The 23,923-nt window shown below is 44.7% G+C and overlaps 1 protein-coding gene across 1 annotated transcript in view; it reads left to right on the top strand.

Moving 5' to 3' along the window:
- The first annotated feature begins 23,496 nt into the window (after positions 1-23,496).
- The window catches only part of kita (KIT proto-oncogene, receptor tyrosine kinase a), an 83,542-nt gene continuing 83,115 nt past the window's right edge, over positions 23,497-23,923 (top strand). The window contains exon 1 of the mRNA XM_067987393.1: positions 23,497-23,724. Within this exon, the coding sequence (XP_067843494.1) occupies positions 23,673-23,724 (52 nt within the window). The 5' untranslated portion in view covers positions 23,497-23,672. The remainder of the gene's footprint in view (positions 23,725-23,923) is intronic.

Here is a 23,923-nt window from a genome sequence, read left to right as displayed (position 1 = left end):
GGAGAATGCCAGGGAGTCTTGATGCTGCTTTGTATCATCTGATAGTGAGGCCTCCCTCTACACAATCCTTTATCATCTGATATCCATTTGTTAACTTCCGTTATTACCTGAACTTCCTCATGCCATTTACAGTGGCCTCCCTCAACTACCTTGTCTCATTCTGCCATTCCCCTGGTATTAACTCTGCATATCTTATTGCCTCTCAGTGTTTCACTCAAATGTCATATTGTACATTTAGATTACCCACATCTTTCTGCAAGTCCAGTATTCCCTCTGAAAGATAATCCCAGCCTGGAATACATCAGGTGTGGTAGTGAAATCCAAGTGTCTCACCTCTGCAGATAAGCAGATGTTGAATTGTAGTTCCCCCTGGTTCCCATGATGTTGATTGCTAGCATTAGCCCTTGCCACTGTTATCCTAACTAAAATAACTATTGTCTAAATGTGTTTTTTTTTAAATAAGTGCCTCCTCCAATGGCTATGGGAGTTTATCCAGTTGAGCCATACAGTCCTTGATCTGGGCTGAGTTAGCTGATATAAGAGAGGGTGATGATAGTGGGGCTGAAAATGTCCTCAGTGCCTCTGGGTTTGGGAAAAATTAATGAGGGTTCCTACTCCAGATTCAGCAATTCCTGTTGGAGGTGTATTGAGTATTGGGTGAGGACAGGATCAGACTTAATATTCCAATAGAAATGTGAACTTGTGATTTCTGCCACTGAATAATATCGACTATTAATGCAATGGTTTGCATGCACTGAACTTAGCATTCACTTTCATACCAACACTAAGGGGGTGATTTTAAACCCCAAGAACAGGTGGGTTGGGGGCGGGTGGGAGTTGAAAATAGTTGTTTTTTTGGGTCGCAACCACATAATTTTCGGACTTTGCATTCCCAGTGGGAAGCCTGTACTTTTACGTGCCGGCATTAAACCCAAAAATAAAGCCGGGATGCAGTTGCGACCCAAAAAACAGCCATTTTCAACTCCCACCTGCCCCCAACCCACCTGTTCTTGGGGTTTAAAATCACCCCCTAACTGTTGGAGTCACATCCAAATGTGTTAATGGTATGAGTCTAACAATTTCCCATTTCCAAAATAATTTCTTTGCTCCGTTTATGGGAGCCAAACAGGTTGAACATTTGAATTTAGTCATGAGATTCAAAAATGGTTTTCCATGTAATGCACAATAACAGGAAGAACAGTTTTTTTGCATAGTGAAAGCTAGTTTTGCATATTCTTCCAAGTAAAAACAAATAACAAGAAAATATTATCTATTTTAAATAGGACTTTACAATGGCACAAAATGCTGAGTGCACACTGCCTCAGGTGTGAATTATATCAATATGAGCGTTATAGACATATGTATTTGTACAGGTTTCATTGCAGTGCTGTTTCTCTGTTATTCAGTTATTCATTCAGTCAGTGTATTCACTCATTCTAATATGATGCAAATAAAGCATGTGTTCTACTTTGTTTTTAATGTTAAAATGAAAATTATAATCCTTGGTTAAATAGCATTTTATTTGCATACATGAAAGCAACTCATACAGTATAAAGCACATGGAGTGAATAAATAACCATGGCACATAGGTATCACGAATAGCTTGTAAGTTATCATAGAATCATACAGCACGTCTGTGCTGGACAATTATGCTTCATAAATTCTCTTATTCTACTCTTTTCCAGGACCTCAAAACTCTGGAATTCCTTATTTTACTCATTTTTCCCTTCCTCCTAAAAGGCTTTTAAAATCTGAACTCGCAATTACCTGAACATGACTTTTTGATTTACATTGTCTTCTCTCCTAAGGGTTTAATTTGCTCTGTGCATTAGAGCTAAGTGGGCATTGAGCAGTAGTGGTTCTGTAGGATTGTTACATTAGACATGAGCATATTTTAGTTCACACTCAAACATGCTCCTGCTGTAAATATTTGCAATACACATTAATGCACAGACCTGGTGTTCATGTGTATTTTGCTTGTTCACAAGATAAACATGAATGAGGAAGACAATTGAGCCCATCTTACTTTATCCATCAAGAAAAACACCAGAGACATGGTCAATTTTTTGGCCTATCCATGGAATCACCCCGAGAGAGCACTGGGGATCAGTGAATAGTTATAAACAGCACACTATCAGACCAAAACTAAAACAGGTAGGCCTGAGGCACACCCGATATTGGGCCTCGGGCCTAATTTACACGAGACCGACGAGCTGCAGATGCCTCCTGGGCTTCCTCAGGCAGCTAGCTGATGCAGATGATTTGAATTTTGGGCCGCTGCGTCACTGGAAGGTCTTGGAAGGCTGGTGGGGGGGGGGGGGAGTGATCTGGAGGAAAGGGAGGTGAGCAAGAGATGGGAGATCATGCAACATCTGTGAAGAAAGAATGTTAATATTTCAGACATAGCCCTTCATTATAACACATTCTCAACAATCTTCCTTTCTTTACAGATGTTGCATGACTTGCTGATTGTTTCCAGCTAACAGGGGTGTCCCAAGATGAGGAAGTTGGCATCAAGGAGGAGTAGGAATTAGCCCCATCACATGAACACTCATCAAGCACTGCTAATCCTGCAAGCACCAGTCCAGATACATCTACTTCAGGGGAGTCAGCACCAGTGACGAGGAACAAGTAGAGGGGGGTAGCAGATGAATAGTTACAGATGGAGGGTTAGGGCCACATGTGCAACTGCTGCAGAACCCATGGATTTGTATTTTAAAGAGGCTGCATACTGAGTTGTGCTTATTAAGCAGCAGAAGGTGCTTAATAAGCAATCCTTTGAGAATCTTCAGAGCTTCCTGCTTGGAGTCTCAGTGCTGCTCCAACATCTATGTAGGCACGTGGGAGGGTATTGGGAACCTGCAGACCACCACAGAGCAAATGGCAACTCCAAGGAGTCCAGATCCCCCAACAATAAAGGGTCCAAGTGCTGTTGAGGTTAGACTCACAAATACTATGCTTGCAATTGAGATTTTGGGCTCCAATTTACAGGATACTCTGATTTCTACAGAAACTAAGAGATTGGCTTGAAAATATCTTGATGGCAGGTTTCCCACCCTTTAGTGTTGGCTGAGGTTCTGCCACTAGCATTCTTTTCAAAAACAAAGGAGCTAGGAAGGTGTTGGCCTTTTAATGTGGTGATTGGAGGGGGACCCTCCTCCCACCCCCACTTTCCAGTCCCTGACCCCGACTAACAGATGGGACTCAGAAGCCGTGAACGTGGTCTAAAGTGGGGGGGGGGGAAGCACGAGGTCTCAAGAGGGTAGGGTGCCTACATGCCAGCAGAGTCCATCTCCTCCTGCTCCTTCTCACCCTCAGCAGTTCCTCTCAGACTGCAAAGTTGTCCAGAATGTGTAATAAAGTTTATAGTTGAAATTTGTTGTTGTTATGTTTAGAAGCAGTTATACATATCGATGTGGAATGGTGACGCCTTGGTTGTTGAAAAATTGTTTAATAATGTTAAAGAAATTGCTATTTATAGTGTTGTAACAGGAAAATATTTGCATAGTGGCTAATGCTATGCACTGCTTGATAACTGACAACCTCAGAGTTACTGCTGTTGACCTTTTAGTCCTCGGCCACCTTCCTTGTTACATCTGCTACGTTGATGTGCAGCAATGCTGCTGTGTGTAGAGGGGTGTGAATCTCATCATTTGTGCCCTCTGGTTTTAAAAAACAGTTCAATTTTTAGTAGTTGTCTCAAATACCTTCCTAATGTTGTTAGTTATGGGTAAAAGTTTACTGCTTGTGTTGTCATTTGCTCTTACACTGATGCTGTTTGTTGACTGCTAGTTACTTTGCACTGTTCTACAGAATAAAAGTTTATTTGATACAATCTTTTCAGGCATTCCTTGCGTTCACAGCTCCATGCGGATCAGTCCACAGCAAGCCCCCACACTCCTCCTCCCACTGAGGTGACACTTAGAAGGAACTTAAGATTTGGCAGTAGACAATACGCACTGTACATTATCGCTGAGGGAAAGCATCGGGGAAGCAAATATTGAATTACATAGAATGTACAGCACAGAAACAGGCCATTTGGCCCAACTGGACAATGCCAGTGTTTATGCTCCACACGAGCCTCTTCCTACTCCTCTTCATCTAACCCTATTGGTACAACTTTCTATTCTTTTCTCCCTCATGTGTTTATCTAGCTTACCCTTAAATGCATCGATGCTATTTGCCTCAACTACTCCTTGTGCTAGTGGGTTCCATATTCTAACCACTCTCTGGATAAACAAGTTTCTCCTGAATTCCCTATTGGATTTATTAGTGACTGTCTTATATTTATAACCCCTAGTTTTGGACTCCTCTACAATTGGAAACATTTTCTCTATGTCTACCTTATCAAACCCTGGGATACACATGTGGAAAATGACTGAAAAAATGACTGTACCTTCCCTATAGAACATTAGTAAACTAGCTGGGCATAATTTTGACTTGGGCGATAAGTGTAAAACAAGCGATATCAGATCAGCCGCCTGATTTTCATTTCCATTGATGTCAGGCACCTGTTGTGCTGGCATATCTGCCTGTCCCACTTCCACAGGAATTCAACTTTGTTCTCCAAATCTATTGGCAGAGCATCCATGATCTGCGTTGCCTGCAGCTGCAGGGAAAACTGGTGGCAGCAAGAATGTTGCTGTTGGAAGTGTTACAAAGAAGTGCTGAATTGCAAGAAAACAGCAGCAAGCAGTAGAGCGAGAAGGCACAAAGCTCAGTTTATCAAGCAGTCAGAATACAAGTTCTACAGATATGACACCCTAGCTGTAAGTGATGCAGTTCTTCAAGGAACATCCAGCAGCTCCTCGCCACCACACCTCCCCCCCTCCCACACCGTGCCCATTTTCTGCAGGTGCCCAGTGAATCAAGAGCTGCATTGGGAATTAGGCATGGGACCACTTCATAACAATTAACATAATTTTGTAGGTGCTAATTAGGCCAGTACGTGAATCATAGAAAGGTTACAGCATGGAAGGAGGCCATTCGGCCCATTGCAGTCCGTGCCAGCTCTATGCAAGAGCAATCAGGCTAGTCCCACTCCCCCAGCCTATCCCCGTAGCCCTGCAAATTTTTTCCTTTCAAATACTCGTGGTGCTCGTGGTAAACCCGCATAAAGAAAAATTACCGTTTCCGAAGCGATCGCATTGTAATTGATGGTGATTAATGTGCTCTCTGGGTTTTGCACCCTGATTGACAGGCTGGCTGCTGTCAGGAGCTGCAGCGCAGGGGGTGGGGGGGGGAAGAGAGAAAGAGAGAGAGTGAGACATCATCCGGCGCTGGAGTGGAAGATCGGGGTGGGGGGGGAGAGAAGAGTGGAAGATCGGGGGGGAGAGAAGAGTGGAAGATCGGGGGGGAGAGAAGAGTGGAAGATCGGGGGGAGAGAAGAGTGGAAGATCAAGGAGAGAGAAGAGTGGAAGATCAGGGGGAGAGAAGAGTGGAAGATTGGGGGGGGAGAAGAGTGAAAGATCAAGGGGGGGAGAAGAGTGGAAGATCGGGGGGGGAGAAGAGTGGAAGATCGGGGGGGGTGGAGAGAAGAGTGGAAGTTCAGGGGGGGAGAAGAGTGGAAGATCGGGGGGGGAGAAGAGTGGAAGATCGGGGGGGGAGAAGAGTGGAAGATCGGGGTGGGAGAAGAGTGGAAGATCGGGGGGGAGAAGAGTGGAAGATCGGGGGGAGAGAAGAGTGGAAGATTGGGGGGGAGAAGAGTGGAAGATCAGGGGGGGAGAAGAGTGGAAGATCGGGGGGGAGAAGAGTGGAAGATCGGGGTGGGGGGGAGAGAAGAGTGGAAGATCGGGGGGGAGAGAAGAGTGGAAGATCGGGGGGAGAGAAGAGTGGAAGATCAAGGAGAGAGAAGAGTGGAAGATCAGGGGGAGAGAAGAGTGGAAGATTGGGGGGGGAGAAGAGTGAAAGATCAAGGGGGGGAGAAGAGTGGAAGATCGGGGGGGGAGAAGAGTGGAAGATCGGGGGGGGTGGAGAGAAGAGTGGAAGTTCAGGGGGGGAGAAGAGTGGAAGATCGGGGGGGGAGAAGAGTGGAAGATCGGGGGGGGAGAAGAGTGGAAGATCGGGGTGGGAGAAGAGTGGAAGATCGGGGGGGAGAAGAGTGGAAGATCGGGGGGAGAGAAGAGTGGAAGATTGGGGGGGAGAAGAGTGGAAGATCAGGGGGGGAGAAGAGTGGAAGATCGGGGGGGAGAAGAGTGGAAGACTGGGGGGAGAAGAGTGGAAGATCGGGGGGGGGAGAGAAGATTGGAAGATTGGGGGGGAGAAGAGTGGAAGATCAAGGGGGGAAGAAGAGTGGAAGATCGGGTTGGACATCGGGGGGCGGGGTGAAGAGGGGGTGATCGGAGAGGGAGACATCGGACATCGGAGCAGGGTGGAAAGGTCGGTTGATTTTGTGTTTTCACCAGGCATGAATCAGAAGCCGTGGGAAAGCTGCCCAGGTAAGTTACAAATCGTTCTAACTACCTAGTATGTTACAAGTAAAGTGCCTTAAGTACCTCAATGAGGTACATTTGGCTCTGTAATTATCATCCCGCCAGCTTTAATTGCCGGCGGGACTTTCAGATTCGGGATGCCCGCGCGCACACTGGTGCGTCAGCGGGAACTCGGAAGTCGGCGGGTTGGAGCCAGGCTCCGAACCCGAATGGGATTTCCCTGATTTTTCGAGCCCCCCCCCGCCCCCAATTTCCCTGGAAAATCGAGCCCAATACTCCAGCTGTGGCTGAACCAGTGTTTTATAAAGGTTCATCATGACTTCTTTGCTTCTGTTCTCTACGCCTCTATTTATAAAGCTCAGGATACCATATGCTTTTTTAAGCACTTTCTCAACCTGTCCTGTCACCTTCAATGACCTGTGTACATATTCCCCCAGGTCTCTCTGGTCCTGTACCCCTTTTAGAATTGTGCCCTTTAGTTTATACTGCCTCTCCTCATTCTTCCTACTGAAATGTATCACCTTGCATTTTTCTGCGTTAAATTTCATCTGCCACGTGTTTGCCCATTCCACCAGTATCCTCTTGTCAATATCCTCTTGAAGCTTATCACTATCCTCCTCACTATTGACTGGACTTCCAAGTTTTGTGTCATCTGCAAATTTGGAAATTGTGCCCTGTACATCCAAATCCAAGTCATTAATATATATGAAGAAAAGCAGTGATCCCCGGGGAACACCACTGTACACCTCCCTCCAGTCTGAAAAACAACCATTCACCACTACTGTTTCCTATTACTTAGCCAATTCTGTATCCATGCACAAAAACTTAAAGATAATTGGGAGTTCAACACCAAATGGACTGAGGCTTAGCTGTCTTATTCCACAGGCTGCGTGCAGTGCTAGTGAGGGGGCCACTCCCTGAATGCACCACCATGGAATCAGCCCTCATATACCTTAGCTAGAAGTAATTCATGATCTCCTGGCACACTTTCCCATTCATAGGACAGACTGTTCTGGAAGCTGCCTTTCAGCCATGAGGATAGAACAAAAGGGAGAAAGTACAAAATGTTGCAAGGACCTCCACCTTACTGATGAACAACTCTTTAAATCTATTTGGATTATCTCCAATTATGGAGGGCATGCTCGTAATGTCTCCTCTTGCAAAAATTTGAAGGAAGTAACTGAATGTCTTAACTATTTCAAGTTTTTTCCCCATTGGTATTCTTTAAAGTTCTTATCTTTTCCATAACACATCTTCACTGCTTAATTACTGAAATAATTTCTTGCTGTATGCTGAGCAGCTATGCTCATTTCCAGATGCCTGTCTATCTCTCATTAGCTTTTCAATGTGCTTTTGAAGGTTCCTATATTCACTGCAGTGCTTTCCCTCGCCTGTCTCCTTGCAGGCTTAGCAGAGTTCATTTCTTGTTTAGTCTACACTTGCTAATCTTAGGCATGTGTTTAACATAAATGCTCAGCAATAAAACTTTTCCTTTTGCCCTCAACTGTGTTATCTTAAACGATCCCCTAGCCAAGTTGTTTAAGCCCTTCTCAGTCCCTTGAAGTAACTCTTAAAAAATTATATACGTGAGTGATGGTCCTCTAGTGTGCAGTCCCAGATCATATTAAACTTGATCATATTGTAATTGCTATCACCCAAGGGTGACCTTACCTCCCTGTAACGCCTCTCTACCGTTGTCCAGCTGGGTGGGACTGTCCTCGCCAGGTTCCATTCCTATCTATCCAGTCATGGCCAGAGAATCACATGCAATAGCTTCTCTTCCCCCTCCTGCACCATTATCTCTGGAATCTACCAAGGATTTATCCTTGGCCTCCTTCTATTTCTCATCTACATGTTGCCCCTTGGCGACATCATCCAAAAACACACGTCAGGTTCTACATGTACGCTGACGACACCCAGCTCTACCTCACCACCACCTCTCGACACCTCCACTGCCTTTGATTTGTCACACTGCTTGTCCAACATCCAGTATTGGGTAAGCAGAAATTCCTTCCAATTGGGAAGACCGAAGCCATTGACTTTGGTCCCCGCCACAAACTCCATTCCTTAGCAACCGACTCCATCCCTTTCCCTGTCCACTGTCCGAGGCTGAACCAGACTGCTCGCAACCTTGGAATCCTATTTGACCATTATCTGAGCTTCCGACCACATATCCGCTCCATCATCAAGACCACCTACTTCCACCTCCATAACATCGCCTGTCTCCGCCTCTGCCTCAGCTCATCTGCTGCTGAAACCCTCATCCATGCCTTTGTTACCTCTAGGCTGGACTATTCCAATGCTCTCCTGGCTGTCCACCCACCTTGCACCCTCCGTAAACTTGAAATCATCCAAAACTCTCCTGTCCGCATCCTAACTTGCACCAAGTCCCATTCATCCATTACCCGTGCTCGCTGACCGACATTGGCTCCCGGTTTGGCAACGCCTTGATTTTAAAATTCTCATCTTTGTTTTCAAATCCCTCCATGGCCTCCCTTCTCCCTATCTCTGTAACCTCCTCCAGCCCTACAACCATCAGATCTCTGCGCTCCTCCAATTCTGGCCTATTGCGCATCCCCGATTATCTTCACTCTGTCATTGGCGGCCGTACCTTCAGTTGCCTGGGCCCTAAGCTCTGGAATTCCCTCCCTAAACCTCTGAACTTCTACCTCTCTTCTCCTTTACGATGCTACTTAAAACCTACCTCTTTGACCAAGCTTTTGGTCACCTGTCCTAATACCTCTTTTTGGCTCAGTGTCAAATTTTGTTTGATAATCGCTCCTGTGACGCGCCTTGTGATGTTTTACTACGTTAAAGGGGACAGAGAAATGCAAGTTTTATACATTCTGGGTCATTTATCATTACCAAGTCAAGATGTTAGCTGCCTCTTGTGATTTCACTGCACTAAGTCAGATTCTGAACAACCTAATTTATATTAAATTGGTTGAAATTGCTCCTTAACATAACCTTCCTGTTTTCATATACCTTTCTTAACTTTTCATAAACTGTCTTCCTTTTTATTCTGACCTGGCAATCTGTAGTATGCACTGGTGTTAGCTTTGCTCTATCAAGTTAAAAACATCCAGGTTTTCACACACCACAGGATCTACTTCCTTAACCTGCCAGGTGTCCAAGACATGAATGGGCAAATTCTGTGCATCCAGTGGGGACCTGTACTGGAAAGGAACCTGCGGTGGAGAATCGGTACTACAGTGTTGTAGCCCAATCTCTGACTGGTTGTCCGTTTGAGCAAGGCTCACTGCGGAGAGTGGGGGATCAGTCAATTTAACCTGAAGTGCTAATTGCTTGTTAAGCAGTATTTAATGTGCGACATGACATTTCCTCAGAATTTACTTCATTCCCATTTTGCATTCATTCCTCCCATCCCATTTAAAGCTACTGTTAAAGCTTTTGGATACAGCAGAAGAGTTCCAGTGGCAGAGAAAGTGATATTGCCCAAAGGACAACTCTTACATTGAACTCTGTGGCATGGGTGTCACATCAAGTTTCTAATGCTAGGTGCTCTGGATGAGAGAGAACACCAATAGGAAATCAGGGCATGAGAAGTGCAAGACAATAAGAAAAGGACTTACAAGTCTGGCTACTACTACCAATGGAACGTGACTACTGTTGACTTGTTGCCTGCTTGGGCCTCAGTGACTCGAAAGGGATGTGATCACAGATATTTATCAGCTACTAAAACCAGATCTGCAGTTTCAGAGCTGCATCTGAACAACAGTCTTATTTGAAAATGACCATCGTGTTCAGTTTCTACACCACTGGGTGCTCCCAAACACCAAGAGAAGACATCACTTGGACCTGTCAGTGTGCAGTTCACCATTGCATCACTGATGCTAAAGGTGCCCTTTTCTGCCATCGGTCAGCACATATCCAATAAGAGCAATGGTCTACAGCACCAGCTGGAGAAGCAGACCCAATGTTAACAGTTATGTGATAATCTCTGAGTGTAAGGTGCCACACTGGTTGTACTCACATCACTGTGTGTGCACCTGCAGGCCAGAAAAGGCTACTGCTTCCTCAATAATCTCTCCACTGTACTTATCTTTATAAGCCTCAATCTGGTCCTATCCAGACATTTATCTGGCTCCATCTTCAAGGTGTTAATTAGCACAGCATTAACTACTTTAGTTTGGAGCCTATTACACAAATCTACTGCTCAGAGAAAAATTGCTTTTAATTTCAAATCTTGCTCAGTCTTTTTAACCTTGCACACTAGTCCTTTATTCCTGCATTACAGACCAAATCAAAGGTGTAAGGGTTAAAATAGAATAAACACCCTTCATGCTTCCCATGCATGTGATTTTTTTGTACTTCCTGCTTTCTACTGGCTACCTGCTGTACCTGTAAAGATAATAGTTTGTGTTTCCATGGCACAAGATAAAATGGCTCCAGGAATGAATGCCCGAAAGGGAAATTCATTTGAAATGCAAATTAGAATTACTTTTTGCTCTCCAGTAATGATTTTGTTTAAACCTCATCTTGAAACTCGCCTCAAAGTTATGCAAAAAGTATGATGTAAACAATTTTTTTATAGAAGTAGATTTAATGAATTTGTGTCCTGGTGCAGAGCTTCATGCAACAGGAACACGTATCAGGAATTTGGCCACAGAGGTCAGGGCTCCTGCATGATTTTCCATTCATTAAAATTATGGAAAATTGTCCACTGTGCCCTGATCTTCATGTTTAATTCTTGATATGCCCTTCTGTTGCTCAAAGCTGTGTGTGGGGGAATGCTAATTCATAAGATCTACCCCATTGTCCTATCATTTACAAGAAAACTGTAATTGAAGATTGGAATATTTATAAAACTTTAGAGGACTAGGAACAGGTGAAAGAAAAGGGGACTTGAAAAAAAAGAGCACACTCAGTACAACTTTCGCCAGACCTCAGGGAGCTACAAGGCATTGAAGTAAAGTCCCTGCCAGCTGGCAAGTCAAGATCAAATTAGTGATGGGAGTTAGTTTGAAAGTAAACCAATCACAATATTTCATGGTGGTGGTACAAGATGAAAGAAGGCACGCCATGGAGATCAGCAGGCATCAGAGCTAGACTGCCCACACCCACCAATATGATACCAATGGTATCCGCAGGCCCCAGCGTGTCTATCTGGCAGTGACCGAGGACAACTGCCTCTGCAGGTTCTGCATCAGCACAGAGCCAGTTGCAGATTTGTGCCAGCTGTCGCAAGGACTCCTGAAACCAATCTGCACCAAAGGAATGGCATTGTTAGGGCCATCTCCACTCAACCTTTTTGCTGCCACATCCTGCCAAGCATGCTGACCCATTGTCCTCTGGGAGGGGTGCTCCTGAGTGCCAAACAGGGCAAGCCTCCTTGCATCCAACTCATCTACAGCATCTCTATCTGGCCAACCATCAAACAGGAGCTTTGGATACTGCACTGCTTCATCATTTGCTCACAAGCTTAGTTTACTGCTTCCACGTTTATTTTTCCAGCAATTGGGTTTAGCCAGCCACATTTTGTGCTACAAAGAGCCTTTGAAAAGGCTGAAATATACAATGGAAATATTTACAACTTTTTAAAAGGCTAACATTTTTTTGTCCTCCCTCCTATCGGGCTATTTACCTTTAAGTAGCTGCATTCCTCTAATTTTCCCAACAGCCCTTCAAAATCTATTGGTATGTACTTTTTTTTGCCTCTTTGGCGAGCTCCTAATATGGGCAGGGAACTCACCGTGAATATATAATTTTGACCTTCATCAGAAAATTCCAGGAGATTGACCCTGCTGGCTTACTGTGCATTATCTTCACCGATTTCTCTGGCCCCACAGAGAATCTACTTGAATAGCACAATAACACATTGCAAAAATGTTGACCATCAGGGACTAATTTCTCTAATCTTGGAAATACCTGCTGCAATTCTGCTATTATTTTTTTTTAAAAAACTGATGGCCAGGTATAACAGGATTCTGCACCTGATCTCTGCTTTGTGATCATATACCTTTCTGGTTAATATTAATGGTTAAGATAAGGAGCAATGAGATGGAGTACCATTAAACACTTAATAACTTTAACAGCCCTCATAATTGAAGTTAAAAATGTAGCTTTACTAATCAGGTATAAGCACAACCTGAAGTGGGTTCTTGTGTGAACTGCAGCTGGCTGACCCATTGTGTGCTGACCCATGTGTCAATTTTGAAGTCAGCCCAATTTTAATATTGTGGGTGAGTCTAGTCGTGGAAAATGCCTGTAATTGGATTTTCCTTGAATAGTGGGTTGAAAACCGTGTACTGCTATGAGAAACTCAAAGATTGTGCATGTAAAGTACTGTTCTCTCCGGTGTATAGTTGCGGTGTTTGGAAAAGGAGAATACCAATAAAAGGGAGGATTTAAATGGATGACTGGCAACATGTTGTCAAAACATCAATGTTACCTTCACATACATGGAAATCTAGAAAGATGGCAAAAGCTGACCAGAACCTTCAAAAGAGCTTAAAATCATTCCTGAATGTAGGCCTCATGATGTTTGAAAACACTGGGTTACACTAGAAGTGCAGTGAAATGTGGACTTGTCATAACTTAGGCTGCAGGTGTTACCACTTTAATTGCAATGGGAAAAGGCTGAAGTACACAAATGCAGTTTGCAGCAGTGGTAAATTACAGAAGGGGGTATGAATGAAAGGAATGAGATTTATTTTCTCTGGTGCTCTGCACTTTATTTAGTGCATTTTCCAGATTTTGGAGCCTACTTTGATTCTGCATTTCAAAAATAATTTCTCCTGGAAAGGATACAGATAATTTAAATATGAAAACATAAGTAGATGCAGGGACATCTACAACTATACAGGGCCCCCCTCCTCTTCATTGGGAGTCTAACCCTGGATACATCATGTTAATTTGTGAAATGAAGCATTTTACAACACGCACCTACAGCAATCACATTTGACGATGCAGTCTGCATTCACAAGTCAAAAACCCATGGCTGCCCAGACAAAGTGAGTAATTATCAAGTTTGAAGATGTACTGATTTAACCATTTGAAACAAACCACTTTTATTTTAAAGTAGCTTCAGAGGGATATGGGTAAGTCAATATCATTGAAACAAAGCTTAGACCTGAGTTCTGAGAAAGGGTCAGATCCAAATGTGAATCTGTCTTTTCTCCTTTAGATATGGTTCAACCTGCTGTGTATTTCATGTTTCTTCTTTTTCTAAAACCTTAATATACCTGAGGCTAGAAATTGATGGCAATAACAGAAGATGCTCAATACGTTCCTCTGTGTGTTATTTTAATTAACCCATTTAAAAAAAATTTCTGTCAGCCCGATTGATTCTGACAGCCTCCAGTCCTGCCCTCCCACTGATCTTATTGGCTAACAAAGCTCCAATCCCATGAGTAAAGCTGATTTATCTTCTGAAACACTGCAATACTGATACATGGGTTGCAATGCTGATGTCAACTTAAATAGCTGGTATTTGGGACGTGTACCTTCATAAATGGGAAAATTTGTCAGAATGAAAAGGACTGGTGCAAGAGAAACAGGCTGCAGCCAAATTAAATAGAAACAAAGAGACTTCCAGGGAACGTTGAGGAAGCAATTGAAAATCATTTGAACTAGATGAGGGAGGGGAAGGCAACAAGATAACTGGATTCCAGGTGGGGCAGATCATACAGCTGAAGGTAGTCAACAGGTGAGCATAGATACAGAAACTGAGTACCAGCGACCAGGAGAAAGCAGATACCGGGGGCCATGAAAGGAGACAAATCTACAGTTACACGTGAATGCTAGCAGCATTAGAGATTATTGTGGCTGTAAGGAACTATGATGTGGTGGGAATACCAAAAACATGGCTACACCAAGAAATGGAAATTAATATAGCATTCAGGGACAATGAATGTTCAGAAAGGACAGAGTGGGCAAAAAAAGGTGATGCGGCCAATAAGCCATGGACAACTGGGAGATAAATGATGTTGATCCTGTGGGAGGGCATGAGCTACATAATGAACTACTCTAGTTAGCTATTTCTAATGCAAAATATTCCAGCTAACACTAGAGATATGCTACAGCATAAGAAGGAGGAAAGTTTGCTTTATGAAGAGTTGATAAGAATATGAAAGTTATTTTAATGGGAGACTCCAATCAACCAAATATAAATTGAAAAACCCAAGTAGTTTAGAGTCAGAGTTGATAAATGTAATGCAAGACTGCTTCATGACTCAGTGCGTAAAGGAAGTTGTGAGAAGCCGTGCTCATATTGACCTGGTATTCATAAATGATCCAAACAACATACAGGAAATGGAAGTTGTACACCAGGGGGGATAGAGACCACATAATTATCAAGTTTAGCAAGATCTGGGACTAAGATATACCTGGCTCCTCATATTTAGTATATTACTTTAAACAGGCTAAATTCAAAGAAATGAGAGAGCAACTAAAGCTAATAGATCATTGATATTTCAGTAGAGGCCTTTAAAGAATGCTAAATGAAAACTCTCCTTCATTGAGTCTAAGCCCAGGGAGTGGTTTTGAAATGTTGGTACTGAGCTGAGTTTAGGACAATGTGCCCTGTGAGAAATGCACCAAATACCAAGCCTGCTGCCCTTGTGAGATCTCTCGGTTTGGTTCAGGTCAGTCTGTGTCAGCAGTTTTTGACTTGTGAAGTGCAAATACAGATTGGCTCTGACTGAGGCTCTCAGTTCAGAGTTGTTACCTTCACAGAGAACCTAAGTCCAAACCAGAGTCCAAAGAGATAGGGAGAGAGAGATGAGGATTGTTAAAAGTGGCATTGACTGGGGAGCCTGACCGTATCTTGTGCAGTGTAGGGAGATTCTGGCTGTAATTACAGGGTGACTATCAACGGGTAATAGGATTACTACTGGTTACAGGTAGGATATTGAGACATTACACCTATTACTATCAGTTACAATAGACTATCAGTAAGTTATTGTATTACTGTAAACAGTAAATGGGTAGTAAGGGGGGGTAGGGCCAATTAGGGACCATAAAGGAGATCTACTCATGGAGGCAGAGGGGATGGCCGAGGTACTAAATGAATACTTTGCATCTGTCTTTACCAAGGAAGAAGATGCTGCCAGGGTCTCAGTAAAGGAAGATATAGTTGAGATACTGGATGGACTAAAAAGTGATAAAGAAGAGGTACTTGAAAGGCCAGCTGTACTTAAAGTAGATAAGTCACCTGGTCCGGATGGGATGCATCCTAGGTTGCTGAGGGAAGTAAGGGTGGAAATTGCGGAGGAACTGGCCATAATCTTCCAAACATCCGTAGGTATGGAGGTGGTGCCAGAGGACTGGAGAATTGCAAATGTTACACCCTTGTTCAAAAAAGGATAAACTCAGCAACTATAGGCCAGTCAGTTTAACCTCAGTGGTGGGGAAACTTTTAGAAACGATAATCTGGGACAGCATTAACAGTCACTTGGATGAGGGTGGATTGATTAGGGAAAGCCAGCATGGATTTGTTAATGGCAAATTGTGTTTAATTAACCTGATAGAGTTTTTCGATGAGGTGACAGAGAGGATAGATGAGGGCAATACAGTTGATGTGGTGTATATGGACTTTCAAAAGGCATTTGATAAAGTGCCGCATGGTAGGCTTATCTTCAAGATTGTGGCCCATGGAATAAAGGGGGCAGTAGCAACATGGATACAGAATTGGCTAAGTGACAGGAAACAGAATAGTGGTGAACGGTTGTTTTTTGGATTGGAGGGAGGTGTACAGTGGTGTTCCCCAGGGGTCGATACTGGGACCATTGCTTTTCTTGATATATATTAATGACTTGGACTTGGGTGTACAGGGCACAGTTTCCAAATTTGCAGAGGACATAAAACTTGGAAGGGTAGTAAACAGTGAGGAGGATAGTGATAGACTTCAAGAGGATACAGACAGGCTGGTGGCATGGGTGGACATGTGGCAGATGAAATTTAACGCAAAAAATGCCATGTGATATATTTTGGTAGGAAGAACGAGGAGAGGCAATATAAACTAAAGGACACAACTCTAAAAGGGGTACAGGGATAGAGAGACCTGAGGGTATATGTGTACAAATCGTTGAAGGTGGCAGGGCAGGTTGAGAAAGCAGTTAAAAAAGCATACAGGTTCCTGGGCTTTATAAATAGAGGCATAGACTACAAAAGTATGGAAGTCATGATGAACCTTTATAAAACACTGGTTCAGCCACAACTGGAGTATTGTGACCAGTTCTGGGCACCACACTTTAGGAAGGATGTGAAGACCTTAGAGAGGGTGCAGAAGAGATTTACTAGAATGATTCCAGGATTCCAGGGCTGAGGACTTTAGTTATGTGGATAGAGTGGAGAAGCTGGGGTTGTTCTCCTTGGAACAGAGATGGTTGAGAGGAGATTTGATCGAGGTATTCAAAATCATGAAGGGTCTAGACAGAGGAGATAGAGAAACTGTTCCCATTGGCGGAAGGGTCAAGAACCAGAAGACATAGATTTAAAGTGATAGGCAAAAGAACAAAAGATTACATAAGGAAAAGCTTTTTTTAAAAAACACAGCAAGTGGTTAGGATCTGGAATGCACAGCCTGAGGGGGTGGTGGAGGCAGTTTCAATCATGGGCTTCAAAAGGGAATTGGATAAGTATTTGAAAGGAAAAAGTTTGCAGGGCTACGGGGATAGGGTGGGGGAGCGGGACTAGCTGGATTGCTCTTGCATAGAGCCGGCACGGACTTGATGGGCTGAATGGCCTCTTTCTGTGCTGTAACCTTTCTATGATTTGGATCGATTGATTTTAATGTTCGAGGAACATTTTAAAAATAGCAGTGGGATGATGCTAACGGGGTGCAGGGTCCCCCCCACCCCCCAGTCAGAACAGTTTGTATCTTTCTGTCAACCTAATGTGAGCCTCTGCTTTGCAGTTTCAAGGGCTTTATGGTCAGTAGGTGAAAGTTTTCACGTTGCAATCTGCTCAGAGTAAATAATTGCACTGGTGCTCGACCAATTGCTGGAGGCACAAGCACAAAGCAGATATCGGCAAACTGGAGAAGGGTGAGAAAGGTAGTATTACTTACCCTCTGCTCCTGTTGCTAAATGCAAAAAAAATGCGTACTGTTTACATTTTCTTTGAAGTGGAATATGCCATCTGGACTTTCTTGTAGTAATATGCATTTTCAGTATGTTGGTTATTACACCCAGGTACATCTATAGCACAGAATCAATTCTATCCACCATTTCCAAAAGGAGGTTTGTGGATTGTATGTTATCCCCAGGAAAGTCCAGCAGGCATGCTTTCTTTGACAATATGTAGCAGATGATACCCATTTCCCTCTCTTGCCAAAATAAATGTAGGGGTGACTGTACCCTGAGTTTTAAACTGTAGTAACTGCTGCTTTTTTCCAAGCCCACACTTCTGGTGAATAGTACACATCTGGACACAATATGATATGCAAAATTCCAAACCATTTAACACAAATAAAACGAAAAACAGCAAACATTGGAAATCTGAAATGAAACCAGAAAATGGTGGAAATATACAGCAGGCCAGGGAGCATGTGTGAGAAAAGACTGGTTAACCTTTTCGGTGTAGGGTCTTACACCCGAGAGATTAACCTATGATAAAAACAGAAAATGCTGGAAAAGCTCAGCAAGTGAGTCAGCATCTGTGGAGAAGACCTTTTGGTCAGAACAAGTGGCGTGGCGCAGGGGAGGCAGCTGATTGGTATGTAGGTTCAGGTGAGTATTTCTACTATTCTACAGTGCAGTAACTAAAGTAAAAAGAAAGGTAAGGTCTGCAGGTCTTATAGCAAATAGCGTTTTTTAGTGAATCAAGGTCCCTAATGTAGTTAACATTCTCTAAATTAAGAGTAATTTAAAGGAGCAAACTCCTTAAAGGGAGTAACTAACGAGCTTAATTTAAGGCAAGTCATGGCAGCAGAGCTCGCACCTGTGATATGCTCCTCCTGCACTATGTGGGAAGTCATGGACATTACCGGTGTCCCTGGCGACCATGTGTGCAGGAAGTATGTCCAGCTGCAGCTACTGGCTAACCGCATTTCGGAGCCGGAGCTGCGGGTGGATTCAATGTGGAGCATCCGTGATGCTGAGATTATCGTGGATAGCACGTTCAGTGAGGTGGTCACACCGCTGGTAAAGATTACGCAGGCAGAAAGGAAATGAGTGACTGCCAGGCAGTGTAAAAGGACTAGGCAGGTAGAGCAGGAGGACAGTGGCAGAGTGGTTATGTTACTGGACTAGTAACCCAGAGTCATGAATTCAAATCCTGCTATGGCAGCTGGTGAATTTAAAATTCAATTAATTAAAATTAAGTTCTGGAATAAAAAAAACTAGTATTAGTAATGGTGGCCATGAAACTACTGGATTGTTGTAAAAACTCATCTGGTTCACTAACGCCCTTTAGGGAAGGAAACCTGCCGTTCTTACCTGGTCTAGCCTACATGTGACTCCAAACCCACAGCAATGTGGTTGATTCTTAATCGCCCATCTGAAATGGCCTAACAAGCCACTCAGTTGTACAATCTTGCTATGAAAAGTCATAATAAGAATAAAACCGGACGGACCACTAGGCACCAGACGCAGCATAAGCCCAGTCGACCCTGCAAAGTCTTCCTCACGAACATCTGGGAACTTGTGCCAAAATTGGGAAAGCTGTCCCACAGACTAGTCAAGCAACAGCCTGACATAGCTATACTCACAGAATCATACTGTTCAGCCAATGTCCCAGACTCTTCCATCACCATCCCCTGGGTATGTCCTGTCCCACCGGCAGGACAGACACACCAGAGGTGGTGGTACAGTGATATACAGTCAGGAGGGAGTGGCCCTGGGGGTCCTCAACATTGACTCCGGATCTCATGGCATCAGGTCAAACAGGGGCAAGGAAACCTCCTGCTGATTACCACCTACCGCCCTCCCTCAGCTGATAAATCAGTCTTCCTCCATGTTGAGAAGCACTGAGGGTAGCAAGGACACAAAATGTACTCTGGGTGGGGGACTTCAATGTCCATCAACCAAGAGTGGCTCGGTGGCATTACGACTGGCCGAGTCCTGAAGGACATAGCGGCCAGACGGGGCCTGCGGCAGGTGGTGAGCGAACCAACGTGAGGGAAAAACCTACTTGACCTCGTCCTCACCAGTCTACCTGTCGCAAATGCATCTGTCCATGACAGCATTGGTAGGAGTGACCACCGCACAATCCTCGTGGAAACGAAGTCCCGTCTTCGCACTGAGGATACCATCCAATGTGTTGTGTGGCACTACCACCATGCTAAATGGGATAGATTCACAACAGATCTAGCAGCTCAAAACTGGGTATCCATGAGGCGCTGTGGGCCATCAGCAGCAGCAGAATTGTACTCCAGCATAATCTGTAACCTCATGGCCCGACATATTCCTCACTCTACCATTACCAACAAACCAGGGGATCAACCCTGGTTCAATGAGGAGTGTGGAAGAGCATGCCAGGAGCAGCACCAGGCCTACCTAAAAATGAGGTGCCAACCTGCTGAAGCTACAACACAGGACTACATGCATGCTAAACAGTGGAAGCAACATGCTATAGACAGAGCTAAGCGATTCCACAACCAACGGATCAGATCAAAGCTCTGCAGTCCTGCCACATCCAGTTGTGCATAGTGGTGGACAATTAACCAACTAACGGGAGGAGGAGGCTCTGTAAACATCCCCATCCTCGATGATGGCGGAGTCCAGCATGATGGAGCGTTTGCAACCATCTTCAGCCAGAAGTGACGAGTGGATAATCCATCTCAGCCTCCTCCCGATATCCCCACCATCACAGAAGCCAGTCTTCAGCCAATTCGATTCACTCCATGTGATATCAAGAAACGGCTGAGTGCACTGGATACAGCAAAGGCTATGGGCCCCGACAACATCCTGGCTGTAGTGCTGAAGACTTGTGCTCCAGAACTAGCCGCTCCTCAAGCCAAACTGTTCCAGTACAGCTACAACACTGGCATCCACCCGACAATGTGGAAAATTGCCCAGGTATGTCCTGTTCACAAATAGCAGGACAAATCCAATCCGGCCAATTACCGCCCCATCAGTCTACTCTCAATCATCAGCAAAGTAATGGAAGGTGTCGTTGACAGTGCTATCAAGCGGCACTTACTCACCAATAACCTGCTCAACGATGCTTAGTTTGGGTTCCGCCAGTACCACTCGGCTCCAGACCTCATTACAACCTTGGTCCAAACATAGATAAAAGAGCTGAAATCCAGAGGTGAGGTGAGAGTGACTGTCCTTGACATCAAGGCAGCATTTGACCGAGTGTGGCACCAAGGAGCCCTGGTAAAATTGAAGTCAATGGGAATTAGGGGGAAAACTCTCCAGTGACTGGAATCATACCGAGCACAAAAGGAAGATGGTGTGAGTTGTTGGAGGCCAATCATCTCAGCCCCAGGACATTGCTGCAGGAGTTCCTCAGGGCAGTGTCCTAGGCCCAACCATCTTCAGCTGCTTCAACAATGACCTTCCCTCCATCATAAGGTCAGAAATGGGGATGTTCGCTGATGATTGTACAGTGTTTAGTTACATTCGCAACCCCTCAGATAATGAAGCAGTCCGAGCCCGCATGCAGCAAGACCTGGACAACATCCAGGCTTGGGCTGATAAGTGGCAAGTAACATTCACGCCAGACAAGTGCCAGGCAACGACCATCTCCAACAGGACAGAATCTAACCACCTCCCCTTGACATTCAACGGCATTACCATTGCCGAATCCTCCAACATCAACATCCTGGGGTTCACCATTGACCAGAAACTTAACTGGACCAGCCACATAAATACTGTGGCTACAAGAGCGGGTCAGGGGCTGGGTATTCTGCAGCGAGTGATTCACCTCCTGACTCCCCAAAGCCTTTCCACTATCTACAAGGCACAAGTCAGGAGTGTGATGGAATACTCTCCACTTGCCTGGATGAGTGCAGCTCCAACAACACTCAAGAAGCTCGACACCATCCAGGACAAAGCAGCCCGCTTGATTGGCACCCCATCCACCACCCTAAACATTCACTCCCTCCACCACCGGCGCACCGTGGTTGCAGTGTGTACCATCCACAGGATGCACTGCAGCAACTCACCAAGGCTTCTTCGACAACACCTCCCAAACCCACGACCTCTACCACCTAGAAGGACAAGGGCAGCAGGCACATGTGAACAACACCACCTGCACGTTCCCCTCCAAGTCGCACACCATCCCGACTTGGAAATATATTGCCATTCCTTCATTGTCGCTCGGTCAAAATCCTGTAACCTAACAGCACTGTGGGATAACCTTCACCAAACGGACTGCAGCGGTTCAAGAAGGCGGCTCACTACCACCTTCTCAAGGGCAATTAGGGATGGGCAATAAATGCTGGCCTTGCCAGCGACGCCCACAGCCCATGAATGAATAAGTCCCCTGGGGCCATCTCTCTCTCAAACAGATATTCCGCTTTGGATATTGTTGGGGGAGATGGCTTATCAGGGGAATGCAGCAAAAGCCAAGACCGTGGCACCACAAGTGACTCAGCTGCACAGGAGGAGAGGAAAAAGAATTGGAGAGCAGTAGTGATAGGGAATTGCATCTTAAGGGGAACAGATAGGCATTTCTGCGACTGCAGACGTGACTCCAGGATGGTATGTTGCCTCCCTGGTGCTTGGGTCAAGGATGTCACGGAGCGGCTGCAGGACATTCTGAAGGGGGAGGGTGAACAGCCAGAGTTCATGTTCCATATCGGTACCAATGACATCGGTTAAAAAAAGGGATGAGGTCCTGCAAGCAGAATATAGGGAGTTAGGAAATAAATTAAAAAGCAGGACTTCTAAGGTAGTAATCTCAGGATTACTCCCAGTGCCACGTGCTAGCGAGAGCAGAAATAGGAGAATAGACCAGATGAATGCATGGCTTGAGAGATGGTGTAGGAGGGAGGGGTTTAAATTCCTGAGGCAATGGGACCGATTCTGGGAAAGGCGGGACCTGTACAAGCTGGACGGGTTGCACCCATGCAGAACCAGGACCAATATCATCGCGGGGGCATTTGCTAGTTCTGTTGGGGAGGGTTTAAACTAGTATGTCCGGGGGATGGGAACTAAAGGGCAGGTACAGATAGGACAAATTCACACCAGGAAATGGGAAGTAGAAAAGCAGTTAGAGACGTAGTTAGCGACTCAGAAAGGCGAAAGAAGCAAAGGTTAAGTAGTGTTCAGCACAGGAATTTGACGGGGTTAAAGGATATATATTTCAATGCAAGGAGTATTACAAACAAAGCAGGTGAGCTAAGGGCACAGATAGACATATGGCAGCATGATATCATTGCTATAATGGAAACCTGGCTTAAAGAGGGGGATAATTGGCAGCTCAATATCCCTGGATAAAGAGTTTTCAGGTAGGATAGAGTGGGTGATAAAAAGGAGGGGGGGTAGCATTATTGGTTAAAGAATCAATTACAGTTGTGAGAAGGGATGATATGCTAAATGGATCATCAATCTTTTTTACCCGGAGGGTGGTGGGTGTATGGAATTCACTGCCCGAATTGGTGGTAGAGGCAGGGACCCTCAACTCTTTTAAAAAGTACCTGGACCTGCACCTAAAGTGTTGTAAGCTGCAGGACTATGGACCAGGTGCTGGAAGGTGGGATTAGAATGGGCACCTGGTTGTTCTTCGAGCCAGCGCGGACACGATGGGATGAATGGCCCCCTTCTATGCTGCATCTTTTCTATGGTTCTAAGTGTTAACTTTTTTTCTTCACAGATGCTGCTCACTTGCACAGCTTTTCCAGCATTTTCTGTTTTTATTTCAGATTTCCAGCATCTGCAGTATTTTGCTTGAGGTAAACCTGCGTTTTCGCTTTACAGATGCTGACTAACCTGCTTTATATTCCCAACATTTTCAGTTTTTACTTAACTTTAATATACATTCGACAGTGGCTGTAATTTCACCGATTAGTTTAAACAGCCAAGTTCAAAACAAAGTGGAGAGTTTTTTTTAAAGAGATTGTTAACGCTGGGTGGCGGTTATTCAAATACATCCACACCAACAAAAGCAATAGTGTCAGAGTCAACAATAGAAGGGTTGACACGGGCCGAGGGCAAACCAGACTAGGAAGAAAAAGGGAAACGCGTCAGAGCCGTCAGTCTATAAAACAAGTGAGAGGATCAGGGCGGATCAGAACCGTGCGGAGTTGGGACTTAGTAATCTCCGTGCCTAGAGTTTAACTCCAACAGGTGATTCAATGGAATAAACACCCAGTCCCTTCCTTTCACCATGGCTCGTCGCTGGGCTCCTGCTCTACTGCTTATTCTGACTGTTCATCAAGGTAAGGAAAGGACTGTTTCTTACTTCTGAAATTACTGATCAGTTTAATTTATTTTGGTTTGGTGCTCACACTGAAAAGCTTGCCTTGGTTTTGATTGTTAGTGAAAGACGTTTTGTGTACTTTAACTGTAGAGCAATGAAAGGTAAACAAAGGAGCTGCAGCCCAGATCAACGATACACGTGGATCGGATCCGACCGGA

This window comes from Heptranchias perlo, chromosome 1, assembly GCF_035084215.1.
Source record: "Heptranchias perlo isolate sHepPer1 chromosome 1, sHepPer1.hap1, whole genome shotgun sequence".
NCBI lineage: Eukaryota > Metazoa > Chordata > Chondrichthyes > Hexanchiformes > Hexanchidae > Heptranchias > Heptranchias perlo.
Note: the sequence above shows the minus strand (reverse complement) of the source record. Positions and strands in the feature narration are given on the sequence as shown.